The following is a 15,404-nucleotide window of genomic DNA, read 5'->3' as shown; positions in this document are numbered from 1 at the left end:
CACTATAAGTTCTGTGGGAGAGGCCTCTGGGAGAGTGGAAGTGAAAGCTGGAGAAGGGTCTTGGGAGGCCCAAGAGCTGCCTTCACTTCGCCCCTCAGTGGGACAGTCCCCATCCCCCAAGTGACGGGGTTATGCTCCAAAGCTTTGTCTGCAAGTCAGAATGCATTTTCCCATAGAAACAGCGTTATAAATAGCGGTCTGCTTTCGACATCAGCCCACAAAGGCTTGTTTCACTTCTCATCTTGTTGAACTCTGGAACCAATAATAGCGTGGAGTTCTGCAGCAGCCCAAGCACAGAGAGGGGTGGTAGGAGCCACAGCAAGAGTTGGAGCCAGGTGGGAGGGGGGCCGAGAGCCAGGTGGGCAGAGGGAGTCGCGAGGGAGGGGATCTGGCTTCGGCCACGCCGATCCCACTGTGCACCAGAACCAGTGATCTCCTTCCCCTTTCCTTTTGGAAAGGAAATGACCCTGAGTGTCCTAAAGGGCAGCTCTTCCCATTAGACCTGGGCTAAAAAGAAAAAAAGAAGAAGAAAGAAATGAAGGGGAATAACATGAAATAAATCTGCAAAGGAGTTAGATTTAGACCTTTTAAAGAATAATCTAAGGAGGTTTTTGTTTTCAAGAACAAAAGAAGCCTTTTGAACTGGGCAGGGATGTGGTCAGATGTGTCCTGGGAAGATTGTTGGCGGATAGATTGGGAACAGGAGACACTGGAAACCAGGAGACCTATGGGGAGCCTCTTATAATGGCCCAGGTGGGAAGAGGTGAAGGTCAGAATCATTTTGGGAGAGAAAAATGAGAGCAAAAGGGAAGAACCATGGAAGAGATTAAAAAAAAAAAAAAAAAAAAAAAGGTAGGAAAAAGAGATGAACCTAGCATGTGTTGATTTCCATTCAGTCTCCTTAGTTCTTTCTCTGGTTGCAGATGTCATGTTCTGTCCAAAATCTATTGGGATTGCTTTGGCTCACTGAACCGCTGAGAAGAACCAAGGCTTTCATAGGTGATCATCACACAATCTTGCTATTGCTGTGTATCGTGTATTTCTGGTTCTGCTTCTTTCACTCAGCATTGGTTTGCGTAAATCTTTCCAGGCCTTTCTAATCAGCTTGTTCATCATTTTTTATCGAACAATAATATTCTGTTACCTTCATATACCCCAGCTTGTTCAGCCATTCCCCAACTGATGGGCAGCCATTCCTTTTCTAGTATTTTGCTTACCACAGAAAGGGCTGCTTACCTACATTTTTGCATATGTGGGTCCTTTCCTCTCTTTTATGATTTCCTTGGGATACAGACCCAGTAAATGGCACTGCTGGGTCAAAGGGTATGTACGATTTTATAGCCCTTTGGGCTTAGTTCCAGATTGCTCTCCAGAATGATTGGATCATTTCACGACTCCACCAACAATATATTAGTGTCCCAGTTTTCCCACATCTCCTTCAATATTTATCATTATCTTTTTCCTGTCATCTTAGCCAATCTGAGAGGTGTGAAATGGTATCTTGGAATTGTTTTAATTTATATTTCTCTAATCAATTAATGATGTAGAGCATTTTTTCATATAATTATAAATGGCTTTAATTTTGTCATTTGAAAATTTCTGTTTGTATCCTTTGACAATCATTTATTAGTTGCCCCAAGTTATTTTAAATAAAACATTTCTTTCTATTTCTTCTGAGTGTTGTTGATAGCAAGTAAAAATGCTTTGGATTTATATGGGTTTATTTTATACCTATTTACTTTGCTAAAGTTATCCATTGTTTCAATTAGTTTTTTTGGTTGAATCTTCAGATTTTCCCAAGTAAATCTTCACAACTTCTTCAAAAAGTGATAGTTTTCTTTCTTTCTTTTTTTTTTGCTAGTGGTCATTGCCAGTGTCTTTATCTTATGTCATTGCTATAATGTACATTTATAGCACGTATTATTGAGGACTAAGGGGGATGATGGACATTCTTGCTTCCCAGCTACTCTTGGAGAGGCCTTGTCCTTCCATTACAGAGAAGGCTGTTCTTGGTTTTCGATAGATACTATTTACCATTTTGAGAAAAGCATTTTTTAATCCTATGCTTTCTTGTGTTTTTAGCAAGAAAAGCCTTTTCTACATTTCTCTACATAACCCCCTGCTTTTTGTTGGGTTTGTCATGAATTTAATTGAAATGAAAGAAACATTAATTGGCATTAATTAATTAATGTTTCCTAATATCAACTCAGAATTGGGTTTCTGGCCTAAATCCAGCCAGGTCGTCATATTGGGATATCTTTGATAGTCTCTGTGTTGATACAGGATTTTAAGAGCTCTGATCCCACTGACGAATCATACTGGTTTCACTTGGGCTTGAAAGGCAGAAGCTGCAGAAGAGCAGATTTGAGCACCTGAGTGGAGCCTTGGGAACCAGGGCTTCCAAGAGAAGGCTGGAGACTGGCTTGGCTTGTTGGGGAGGCTATTGAAGAGGGGGAAGGGGGGACTTGCCAGGGTGAAGCATTAGCGGTTTCCTGCTACGGTCCGTCAGACTTGGGAGTTCTCAGAACGACCCCTATTTTCATGGTAACTGCTTCCTTCTTGATCCTCTCCAGAGAATCCAGAAGGATGGGCTGGTTGAGTTGTACCAGGCCCCACCATACAATGAGGAGATGCCCAATGAGCTGCCAAACAGAGTGAACTACTTTGAGATGGTGGGCAACGTTGTCCGGGCACAGGGAAGCACCACCCTCACTGGCAAGGTAATTAGAGGAGGCCAGGATGAGATGCGGGGGCCCCCCGAGACATCAGGAAGCTGCCCAGAACGCTCCCGTCCATGGGCTCCTGTGGGCTTCCCAGTCCGGGCAAGCAGCTAGGATGGGCTTGGAGATCTCCACTGCCCACTTGCTTCTTTGCTTCCATGGATTGAGGACCTCCTCAGGGGTACTCCCTTCACTAGTGCAGATCACAGCCCACTAGGCTTTCTTGTGGCCACACACTCCCAAGTTTCTAGCGGGCTATGGTGACCCATGAGCTCCTGCAGCAGGATTATTGTCTGTGCTCTCTTATTAGGAAGCTCTTCCAGTGTGCCAAGGCCTTCCTCAAGGCCGCTTAGTATTTCATGAATATCTGAAGGTCTGCCTTTTGCCCCCACCCTCGGTCTGAGTCTGGCCCCCACCATCCTCCTTGTTGTACCTGAATGGGTTCCCTTCTACTGCTGGGAGCTGGTGCGAAGGGCAGACCCTTTTCAGACACAGGTGAGACCTCTGTGGGTAGCCCTGGATGTTCCTTCCAGCTTTGAAAACCAGTGATTTTTTGGGAAAATAATCACATTCTATTTAAGAAAATAACTGCTCCTGTGTCTGCCTTTCTGTCTGTCCACTGTGGAAAGGGGGGAAGAATGGCTGCATCCCTTCTCCCTCCTCCCCACTTTGATACCCATATCTGGAGAAGTACCCCGCATTTTCTTAGGGAGAGTGTCCCCCCCAGGGGAGAGGGGCAACCCTTTCTGAGGCAGCTCACACCAGCCAGGGAGAAGAGGAGCAGAAGTCCCCCAAAGGAGCACTGAGGCGGTCCACAATTGGGGTTGGGGAAGATGCAGGGAGAAGGAAGAAGAGTTTCAAAATCAGAATTGATCCCAGTTCGAAGTGAGCTGCCTGATTTGCTGTGTATCTGCGAGCAAGTTCATTCCTCTCTGGGTCTTAATTCACAGAGCTAAAAAAGGAGCCCTGAAGGATTACAAGCTGGCCCAGCTCCATACTCCAGGAGCCCAGCTCCTTCACCCAGAACCTCCCCCCAGCTCCACAATCCTAGAGCCCAGCTCCTTCACCCAGAACCTCCCCCCAGTTCCACAATCCTAGAGCCCAACTCCTTCACCCAGAACCTCCCCCCAGCTCCACAATCCTAGAGCCCAGCTCCTTCACCCAGAACCTCCCTGCCTGTTCAGGTTGCGTCAGGTTGTGCCTTCCGGGCACAAGCACCTTCTCCCAGCTTCATTGTGCCCCCCAGCAGGAGGTCTGGCTCTGCACCCCTCCCACAGGTTCAGCTTCCTAGTCTGACCCCCATTGCTTCGGTGAACTGGAACAAGTCCTTTAACCACCTGATGTTCCGGGGTACTTTGTGACCATCAGCATGGGAGAGTGAGCATCCTCGACCCTCTTCCTTCAAGGAAACTCAGGCCTCCTGGCAAGAATGCTCTCTGTCCCCTATACAGTGTAACATAACAGGAGAGCATCTTAATGTGACTCCAAAGCCCAGGACGGGATGGTTTAGAATCCTTGGCTCTAGAGAAATGGGAAAGATGCAAGGAATGATTTTATTTCATCCCCACACTTTAATGTATTTGTTAGAATAAGTTTTATGGTTGTCTTTAGTTTTGACATCATGATAATTTTGGAAATGTTCTTTTCCTCCACCTCCAAATTGGAATTTACAAGCAAGAAAAATAACTAAACAAAAACTGAAGTAGCTGAAATTATCTGTACTTTTCTGCCCTGACAACGTCTTCTGGACTTTTGCTGCCTTTGAGGGAGCCTCTCTTTTCCAATTATCATCATTATGTTTATTCTTACTGTATGGGTGCATTGAGCAGACCCTTTTCAGGTTTCTCAGAATTCCTCATATTCATAATTTCCTAAAATATTCCATTATCTCCACGCACCCAGTTCCTTTAGCCATTCCCAAGTTATTACCCAGCTCTGTTCCATTATCTCCACGCACCCAGTTCCTTTAGCCATTCCCAAGTTATTACCCAGCTCTGTTCCATTATCTCCATGCACCTAGTTTCTTTAGCCAATCCCATATTGCCCAGCTCTGTTCCATTATCTCCATGTACCCAGTTTTTTTAGCCAATCCCAAGTTATTGCCCAGCTCTGTTCCATTATCTCCATGCACCCAGTTTCTTTAGCCATTCCCAAGTTATTGCCCAGCTCTGTTCCATTATCTCCATGCATCCAGTTTTTTTTAGCCAATCCCAAGTTATTGCCCAGCTCTGTTCCATTATCTCCATGCATCCAGTTTTTTTTAGCCAATCCCAAGTTATTGCCCAGCTCTGTTCCATTATCTCCATGCACCCAGTTTTTTTAGCCAATCCCAAATTATTACCCAGCTCTGTTCCATTATCTCCATGTACCCAGTTTTTTTAGCCAATCCCAAGTTATTGCCCAGCTCTGTTCCATTATCTCCATGTACCCAGTTTTTTTAGCCAATCCCAAGTTATTGCCCAGCTCTGTTCCATTATCTCCATGCACCCAGTTTCTTTAGCCAATCCCTAATTATTACCCAGCTCTGTTCCATTATCTCCATGTACCCAGTTTTTTTAGCCAATCCCAAGTTATTGCCCAGCTCTGTTCCATTATCTCCATGTACCCAGTTTTTTTAGCCAATCCCAAGTTATTGCCCAGCTCTGTTCCATTATCTCCATGCACCCAGTTTCTTTAGCCAATCCCTAATTATTACCCAGCTCTGTTCCATTATCTCCATGTACCCAGTTTTTTTAGCCAATCCCAAGTTATTGCCCAGCTCTGTTCCATTATCTCCACGCACCCAGTTTTTTTAGCCAATCCCAAGTTATTGCCCAGCTCTGTTCTATTATCTCCATGCACCCAGTTTCTTTAGCCAATCCCTAATTATTACCCAGCTCTGTTCCATTATCTCCATGTACCCAGTTTTTTTAGCCAATCCCAAGTTATTGCCCAGCTCTGTTCCATTATCTCCACGCATCCAGTTTTTTTAGCCAATCCCAAGTTATTGCCCAGCTCTGTTCCATTATCTCCACGCACCCAGTTTTTTTAGCCAATCCCAAATTATTACCCAGCTCTGTTCCATTATCTCCATGTACCCAGTTTTTTTAGCCAATCCCAAGTTATTGCCCAGCTCTGTTCCATTATCTCCACACATCCAGTTTTTTTAGCCAATCCCAAGTTATTGCCCAGCTCTGTTCCATTATCTCCATGCACCCAGTTTTTTTAGCCAATCCCTAATTATTACCCAGCTCTGTTCCATTATCTCCATGTACCCAGTTTTTTTAGCCAATCCCAAGTTATTGCCCAGCTCTGTTCCATTATCTCCACACATCCAGTTTTTTTAGCCAATCCCAAGTTATTGCCCAGCTCTGTTCCATTATCTCCATGCACCCAGTTTCTTTAGCCAATCCCTAATTATTACCCAGCTCTGTTCCATTATCTCCATGTACCCAGTTTTTTTAGCCAATCCCAAGTTATTGCCCAGCTCTGTTCCATTATCTCCATGCACCCAGTTTCTTTAGCCAATCCCTAATTATTACCCTGCTCTGTTCCATTATCTCCATGCACCCAGTTTCTTTAGCCAATCCCTAATTATTACCCAGCTCTGTTCCATTATCTCCATGTACCCAGTTTTTTTAGCCAGTCCCAAGTTATTGCCCAGCTCTGTTCCGTTATCTCCATGTACCTAGTTTTTTTAGCCAATCCCAAGTTATTGCCCAGCTCTGTTCCATTATCTCCATGCATCCAGTTTCTTTAGCCAATCCCTAATTATTACCCAGCTCTGTTCCATTATCTCCATGTACCCAGTTTTTTTAGCCAATCCCAAGTTATTGCCCAGCTCTGTTCCATTATCTCCATGCACCCAGTTTCTTTAGCCAATCCCTAATTATTACCCAGCTCTGTTCCATTATCTCCATGTACCCAGTTTTTTTAGCCAATCCCAAGTTATTGCCTACCTATTCTGTTTCCAGGGTGTTTTTTTTTTTTTTTTTTTTTTTTTTGAGGGGAAAGCTTACACAAAACTGCTGTGAATATGTGAATGTGGATTGGAACTTTGGTTCAGTGTATGACGCTGAGTGACTTTTGTATGTTGTCCTGGACTAGTGTCCAAAATTGTCAGACACATGCACAGCTCCACCCAGAGCTGCTCTCCCGTCCTCCCTCAGCCTGGTACATGCTGCCTCTTATTTGTCATAGCTTCCAGTTTGCAGACTCTGAGGACACTGGAGGCCTCTGCCTTAGAGAGGTAATGGCACTGAGCTTATAGAGATAGTGGGATTTTCCCAGAGTTACACAGCTGAGTAGTGACAGGCAAGACGCTGAGTCCTTTCAGATGCCTGAAGTGTCCTTGTCTCTCTCCCCTGCCATCTGCTTCCTGGACACCACTTTTACCCCCTGGAACACCCGCTCCACAGGGTAGGCTGTTGGGCAGTGGTCTCCCATCTGACCAGTGCCTTGCTCAGTTGTGGAATAACCACAGCAATATTATGGGCAGTATATAATAATAATAATAACATTATGAGCAGTTGTATAATAATAGTAATGTTATGGGCAGAATATAATGATGATGATGATGTGGACAGTATATAACAACAACAACAATAATAATGTTATAGGCAGTGTGTGATAATGATGTTTTGGATGGTATACAATAGTAATATAGTAAAATTATGGGCAGTGGGTAATAATAATAGTAATATTATGGGCAGAATATAATAATGATTATCATATGGAGAATATATAACAGTAATAATATTATGGGCAGTATATAATAATGTTTTGACAATATGCAATAATAACAATGTTATGTTATGGGCAGTGTATAATAATAATAATATGGGCAGAATATAATAATGATATGGATAGTGTATAATAGCAATAATTTATGGGCAGTAAATAATAATATTTTTAACAGTATTCAATAATGGTAATTATATTTTGGGCAGTATATAATGATAATGATTTATCGTATAGATATCATATACAGCATATAGTATACGAGTACATAGTATATAGTATATAGCAAAAACAATGTTATATGTAATGGATAAGGATGTTTTAAACAATATACAATAATAATAATAATGTTATGGGCAATACTTATTGATAAGTAAGCGGATAGTAACAATAATAATGTTATGGGCAATATATAAGAGTAACTAAAACAACTCCGGATTTTGTTTCCTCAGCCTATCTGTGCACCAGCAGAAATGACCAAATTCTTTTGCTGTCCGTATACGAGATCTATCGTGTTGGATTGTTTCTGGTGGCTCTTTCATGAAAGATATGATGTAAGGAAGGAAGGAGGAAGGTTAGAAATGAGGAGGAAGGGATCCAAAACCATCCCTGGCACTGTGTCCCTTGGTTGTTTTGGGGGGCTGGGTTGTGGCCATTTCTGTCCGTAAGACTTTCCAACAGATTGACAGACAGACTTAGGGTTGGGCTTGGCCTCCCATCCTGATTCATTGGAGACAGAGGGAAGCCCCATGAGACCCGGCAGTGGCCTATATCTGGTCCCCAAGAACTGCCCTTATTAGGAGCACCTTATGGCTCGTGTGTTTGTCTTCCATACCCCAGGAAGAGTGTTTACTCTGGTCAGGCGGATTGCAGCTTGTGCTGATGCTGGTGAAGGGGTCAACAATCCCTGAGAAATCCCAGATCTTTGTGAGGGGGGGGCAGTTTTTTATGCCAGAGAGAAAGCTCTTCCCAATCACTCACCCAGCCATCACGTAGGATGTCTAGTCCCTGGCTCTTGGGTCCAGCCTACTTCATGTTGTAAGCAGCTGAAGATGCTTCCTTTGTTCTCATCACATCCCTTTAGGCAGGAGTTCTTAACCTGGGATTGCAGACCCTAGATTTCAGGAGGTCCATGGGAAAAAAGCATCATCTTTATTTTCACTAACTTCTCATTAAAATTGAGCATTTCCTTCAATTTTGGATTAAAAATAAATAAATAAATATGATTTGGTATTTTCCAAGACCAAAGAGAAAATTAAGTTAATAGAAGGATTTCAAAATGGAACCTGGGTTTATCTACCAAATAATGCTGCTGCAGGTGAGTGATGGGCCCAAGCCTGGGAACCTTCCTTTTCTTTACAGGTAGACCTCACTCTGTGGAGCAGTCGGACACTCTTGTGAGGGGACTTCCCCCCCTTTAACTATGCTGTGTGCACAGTAGGCACTCTCAGAAATGCTTGTTGCACAAATAAGTTGGTGACTTACATTTAGGGAAAATCAAATCTGTTTCTATGAAGAGAGCTCTTACACAGCTTCATCTTCCTCCTAGACTTCATTAAACCTTATAGCAGGAGTTAAATTAACTGCCTCTGACTGTGACTTCCTAGCCCGGGGATCTTTCCTCCATCACCCCTCCCGTTACATTGATCTTTCTCCTCTGGACCAGAGTAGTTTCTTCTTGCATTTGGGGATCCCCTCACCTTGGCCACTTTGTCCTGATGGCATCAAGGACGAGCAGCAGTATTCACCCCATTCATCACCTGCTCATCTTCCCAGAGGGAGCGACCATGGAGATCTAAGTCCTCCTTTCTCAAAAGAAGGAAACTGACTCCTGAGCAGATGAAGCTACACAGCAGGCTGGTGATGGGACTAGGATGGGAGCTTATTCTCTTACCTGTCAGCCACGTGCCCTCCCAAGTCCCTTCCTTCTATCTTCTCTCCTCTGCCCAAAAGATGCTGCTGAATTTTGTCCATTCTGTTGAGAGGATTAATTTGTACAATAATTTACAAATCATTTAATTCTTCAAAAGGTGGAGGAAGCAATCAAGGAAAGCGCTCTTGGAACTTGACAAAACCTGCCGGGAGATTGGCTACTGAGGCAGAGATGAGGAACATGGAGGAAAGTCTCCATCCATCGTAGGGAATGGGATATAGAAGGAGAGGAAAGCTGGAGGCTCGTGGTGACTTTGTAGCTGTGTGAAACGGGACCAACCACAGATCTCTCTGGTTTTTTCATCTGTGAAAACAGAATACTTTTAGGCCTCAGCCCACAGCAGCTGGTTGTGAGGCTCTCTGCTGAGAGAGAGCTCAGATGTACCCTGTGAGGCTCGGCCAGGGACCCCAGCCTCGGCACCTGGGGCACTCTCGGGGTTGAAGTTCTGAAGGCATAAACCAGCACAAAGAGGCCAATGTGCGTCGGATGCCCTTCTCCAACTCCATAAATTTTTAAGAGGTAGGATAGTAGCAAGGGATGGTGATGGAGGACCAAGAAGAAGCCCACGCTGGTCCTGGGACAGATAATGTCAGGAGTAACAGCCTCAGCTGGTGAGGATCCTGCAAGTCAGCTGGTGCCCACATGCATGAGGGCGAGGAGTCGAGATGGACCGGTGGGTGGAGAAAGCATTCTGGGCCAAAGATTGCCGTCTCCAGGCTAGGGAAGGCCAGGCCTGATGGCCGGCAGTTACGAGCCAGAAGGAAGTACGGCAGCTCCTAGCTAGCCTCGAGGACTTCAGGTCACCGGGGCAGACAGCCAGGATGCTGGGAGTGACCTGGGCTCTCTGAAGAATAGGAACGTCCCATGAAACTGCTGATTTTCACAGAGGATTTGGCCAGAAGACATTGACTTCAGCTCCTGGCGGGACTCTAGGATGTCTTCTTAGTGGGATAGCCGGTGAACGCTGAGGAAGGGAATCTGTGATTGCCGAGAACCAGCCTGGCTGCCCACTTTGGTGGATAGGGCTCCTGGATTAGGGGTCCCTGCTGTCCTGGTAGATGAGTTGAGGAGCCATGGACAGAATAGAACGCTGGCCCCGTGAGGTCGGAGCAGGTGGAAAGACCAGGACCAGAGCATTGGGGACTCGGGATCCTGCAGAGGGAGGTCTCCAATGCAAGTGCCCCAGGAGCATCTCTCTTCTGTCTCACATCTTCATCATTGACTTTAAGGAAGGCATAGAGATGAAGGCTTCAGATTTCCACAGATGAGGAGGCTGAAGGGGATGGCCAACTGGTTAGATGAGTGCCGGTCCAAAAGTCATTGGGCCAATCTAATAAGATGCAGTCTAATAGAGATGGAGTCCCGCATTTAGGTTCTAGACATACGAGGTGGAGAAAGATCTAGCAAGATACAAGAGCCGGGGTCTGAGTGAAACTCGAGGTGGCTGTGAGTCCGCAGAGAAACACGGAGAGCCCAGAGGCAGCGCCTGCACTAGGTGTGAGGGAAGCCGTGTGGCCACCGTTCCCAGCCCCGATCGGCCACGTCTGGAACGCTGCGTTCAGTTCTGGGCACGGGGCTCTAGAGGCCAGGCCGGGGAATGATGAGGGAAGGACGTTTGGCCACCATAGTTATCTTCAGCTGGTTGATGGCCAGAGGCAGCCATGGAGCCAGGGGAAATTCAGGGAGGCTGGTGGAAAGTCCCGGGGGGAGACAGAGCTGGGGGCCCCTGGGGATGAGGTAGTGGGGAGTCTTGCCCAGGACTGGATGGTACTAGATGGCCTTGGGGTCCCGAGAAGCAGATTCACTTAAAAGGGGGAATGCCGGTATACACGTTCAGCTGGACCGAGCGCAGGTAGTCTAACAGTCCTGTTCCCATTTCCATTGTGGCAGTTAAACAAGATGACCCAGAGGAAGCTGTTTGACCGAGTGTCTGAAAACTATGCTCATCTTCTGTTGGACCTGCCCAATTCAGGCTTCAAAGAAGTCCTCCTACGGGTGTGTACCCAGAGAGTGGGGCGGGGGGAGAGGATCATGGCGGCTCACTTGGGCCAGAAGGGAGCCCCACGGTGGGGAGCCGAGGCTCCGAGACAGCTCGTGGCGAGAGGCTGGCCGGGGCGGGTAGGGGGGTCTCCCGCCTCAGGAGCCCCCTGGGAGAAGGAGGGCATTGTCGGAGCCGGGGGGCTTGGCCACTGGGTGAGCCACTGCCAGAGCCACGCTCGTCCCCAAGCCCGGCCCGCTCTTTGCTCTCCCTTGTCACTGAGCTACAAAAACGAGGGCAGGGAGGTCGGCCTGCTCTCCACCGCTCTAGGGCCTGAGCTGCTTGTGGCGGTTGGGTCAGGAACTGAATGGCGAGCGCGGTAATGAGCTGGCTGATGTCCCTTCTGGTTGCTCGGCTGTGAGGGGGTCGAAGTGTGATGTAGTTGGTGAGGGAGCTTTCAGTGAGCAGAGCCCCTTCACCAGTGCCGTGGGCACTCCTTTCAGCTGGGAGATCGGGACAGTTTCCTGGGGGTCTCTTATTTGACAGCAGGCCTAAGATAGTGAGGATACCTGGCAAGGGGGTCACCAAGAAAGACCAAAAGATGGTCCTTGCTCTCAAGGGGTCACACTGCAATGGGGCGGGCATCCCACAAGTAAGTAAGTGGTACGTACGAGCTGGGTCCAGAGGGGAGCGCTGGGGGGAAGCCGGGGCCAGTGAGACCAAAGACAAGCAACAGAATGGAGGCAGGAGGGAGGGAGGTGCGAATGGCAGCCAGTGGATTTGAGATTTGATCCAGGAGGTAACAGAGCCATTGTGAAGTGAGGGGGAAGAGGTGTCACCGCGGGTCTGAGCAGAGAGGGAAGGTTAGGACAGGGGAGAATGACAGGCCGCTGGTTGGCTCAGGGAAGCAAGTACGAGTGAGGAGCTGAGGTTTGGAGCCCAGGTAACTGGGAGGTGACTCCCCCAGGGAGGAGGTTTGGGGGCAATGATAGAGATGGGGGGAGCACCTGGGGAGTTGGAGGTGGCTGCCTGTGTGGCCTGCTGCTGGGGACATCCAGGAGGTGGTTAAAGGGGCCTCAGAAGAGACTCGAGGACAGGCCAGAGTCGGACCAGCAAGGCCTAAGGTGGGCAGGAAGGAGATCCAGGATAATAAGGTTACGGAGTTAGAGCCCGATGGTGGGTTCTGAGACTCAGAGAGGGCCAGGAAGTGTCGGAGGCACTCCCGACTCCCACCTGGGACCCTCGCCATCACCTCTCTGGTGGTGGGCCTGGAGCTGGGCAGGGGCTCCATGGGAAAAAGGCAATGTGAGAGATGTTTCCCTCTAAGATAAATGGGCTGGATCCTTCTTTTGAAGCTGAACGAGTCCTCAGAAGCCATCTTGTCCAATCCCCACTCACCTTTTTAAAGAGGAGAAAACTGAGGTCTGAGGAAGCTGATAGATTTGGTCTAGCTGTTAGATAGAAGAGCCGGATTTAGGGGTTGTGGACTCCCGAGCTGGTGCTGGGACCAGCCCACCAGATTCTGGAGAAGAGGCTGAGACCCTCTAAGCAGACTCCGTCATTCAAGAGATCATGTGTGACTTTCCTACAGAAGTGACTAATTTCTCCTCTTTGATTCCAGAATAGCTCCCACCTTAGCCCTCTTTATCCTGGGATTATGCCCTTTCCCTGGAGTTCCCTAGACCACCATTTGTGGGGAATACCCAGGTATTTCTGTTTTAATTTACGGGCTCAGGTGGAGTACATGGGAGTTGCTGCACCAGGTCCCGGGTGATGGAGAAAAATCCTGGCACTCTGTGACCTCCATGGTCCCCACGGCATTGAGAGAGCGAGCTAGCTAGTGGGGGAGAGCGCGGGAATCTGGGGTGTCCGGGCTCCTCCGTTTGAAGCTGAGTCCCTTGTGTGTGTAGAGAAAAACTTGACTTGTCTGCAAATTCTCCCCACTTGGGCCTCAGAGGCGCTGGAGGGGCTGATTGGCGGAGGGCAGAGAGCTGTCTTTGGGGACGCCTTTCTGGACTCATATTTGCACAGCCTTGCATCCAGCTGGGCTCCTGCAGTTGTATGGCCCAGACAGCGCCAAGCGGAGCCCCATGCCGAACCGTAGTGAGCCCGAGGACCAGACATATTCCGTCGTTCCAGGGTGGGCGGCCCGCACGCTGGCGCCAATAATCACGGCGGGGATGGCCTTGGAAGAAGCTGCCGTGGGGGGACGTGCATGGGTTTGCCGGCCTGTCGGGCCCGGGGTGGGCCGCGGCCAGGTGAATTTGTGGAAGTCCCGTCCCGGCCGGCCCGAGGCTGCTGGGAGCAGCTTGTGGCCTGGGGCAGAGGCAGATTGTCAGAGAGGCTCAGATCAGATTCTCTGGTTAAGGAAGAAGAAGAAGAAGAAGAAAGACAGTTTTCCTGGGATTCGGGGGCTCAGTCTGAAGTGGGGGGGATTGCATGGATTTCTCTCCGGCTCTTTCCGACCCTCAGATTTTCCCATCCCTCTTGAGTCAAGTCCTGTATACCAGCTTCTGCACCTGCTTCCCGCAGTCGTGGTTTGGCAATCATGAATTCAAATCTTTCGTCTGTGACACGATACATCAGTGGATCGGAGGTGAGAAATCCCCTTTCTCTCCACTTGGGGGGGAGGGGAATGAATCTTCCCATCGATTCCGTCAAATCTCTGTGTTTTGGCCTTCTTCCGTTGGCGGTATCAGAAGCCGTGTCTCCTTCCGCAGCCGCGGCTCTGCCGGCTGTGGGGCTGTGGCTGGCCACGTCGCATTGATCTCTGGGGACTCACGGTCTAGAGGATCTCTGTATCCCTCCCCTGAGACTGCTCCTGGACTGAGGAACTACCAGTCGGACTGTCCCCATTTGACAGGCAGGGAAACTGAAGCTTCTGGAAGGAAAGTGCTTTGGCCAGGGTCTCCCAGAGTCAGGGTGAGGAGCTCGGGGGTTCTCCCCCCTCCCGATGCTTACTTTGCTCTCTTCCTCCCCTTCCTTCTCTCCCCCTCAGGCACACTCCCAAACCCAAAGAGCTATATGAACTGGAACTACTTTGAGCTGGAGCCAGAGCGATTCCGGAGAGAAGAGATGCTGAGAGGCCCTGAGAAGGTCTCTGGTGAGAAGGCCAGCCGCTCTGGGGCCCTCTGGGCATGGGGGCTTCTCTCACCCTTTCCCTCTGCCCCCTGAGCCCGCTTCCCGCTCTCGGGGTGACTCCTGTGGTCACTTTCTGAGCCCACGCCCCAAGGCAGCCAGCATGAGCAGGGCAAGTTGCCCGGCCTTCGCTAGCTCCCATTCTGTCTTCCTTGGCCTGGTTCCCTGCTTGGCGAACGGGGCTGTGGCTGGGTTTTGTGCCAGGGTGAGGGCTGTGCTCTGCCTGCTCCCCGCCTATCTCAGGGAGCCTCAGCCCTGACGAGAGCCAAGGGGGAGCAGTGAGGGGGCCATGTGGGGGTGCCCGGGGCTTCCTTCCTCCTCTGTGACTCTTAAGCCGAGACGACCATTTGCACACATCCCTGGGTGTCTCTTTCCTTGCCTAGGCGTTGCCAGGTATAGGACCACCTCAAAGCTCTCAAAGGCTGAACCCCAGTACAAGAGGCAGAGGCAAGCCTCCAAGAGGGTCAAGGAGATCACGGAGATGAGGCTGTTGGAGAAGGCGTCTCAGAACGAGGTGAACGGCCCAGACTTGTTTTATGGCCCAAGAGGAAGGGCCGTTAGGTTCTCTGGGAACTGCTCTTTGGCAAAGGGCTGCCGTGGATAGAACCTTGGAGCAGACAGGCTCTGAGTGCAAATCCTGCCTCCGATACTTCCCCCGAGTGACCCCATGCCTATGACTTGGGCTTTCTGCCTTTTTTCCTCATCTGTAAAATAGGCTCATGATAGCCCAGTTTCCAAAAGAGCCCTCTGGGCGTCCCTTTGTGAAAGCTGCAAACCCTTGGTGTTCTGGTTAGCATCCCTGGTTTTCCTGTTTGCTCCCAGCGGCTGGGGGAGGCTCTGGGCACATATACTTCCAGATTGGGGCGGGGGTCTCTGTTCCTGTAGCCGTTTTTGGTGCCCCTGGAAGAAGAGCCCA

At 48.8% G+C, this 15,404-nt stretch overlaps 1 protein-coding gene across 1 annotated transcript in view; it reads left to right on the top strand.

The window, feature by feature from the left end:
• Window positions 1-15,404, top strand: part of FAM227A (family with sequence similarity 227 member A) — a 30,398-nt gene that overhangs the window by 9,702 nt on the left and 5,292 nt on the right. The window contains exons 8-13 of the mRNA XM_051961968.1: window positions 2,574-2,720; window positions 7,892-7,993; window positions 11,263-11,367; window positions 13,823-13,946; window positions 14,349-14,453; window positions 14,872-15,002. Of these exons, the coding sequence (XP_051817928.1) occupies window positions 2,574-2,720; window positions 7,892-7,993; window positions 11,263-11,367; window positions 13,823-13,946; window positions 14,349-14,453; window positions 14,872-15,002 (714 nt within the window). The remainder of the gene's footprint in view (window positions 1-2,573; window positions 2,721-7,891; window positions 7,994-11,262; window positions 11,368-13,822; window positions 13,947-14,348; window positions 14,454-14,871; window positions 15,003-15,404) is intronic.

This window comes from Antechinus flavipes, chromosome 5, assembly GCF_016432865.1.
Source record: "Antechinus flavipes isolate AdamAnt ecotype Samford, QLD, Australia chromosome 5, AdamAnt_v2, whole genome shotgun sequence".
NCBI lineage: Eukaryota > Metazoa > Chordata > Mammalia > Dasyuromorphia > Dasyuridae > Antechinus > Antechinus flavipes.
Note: the sequence above shows the minus strand (reverse complement) of the source record. Positions and strands in the feature narration are given on the sequence as shown.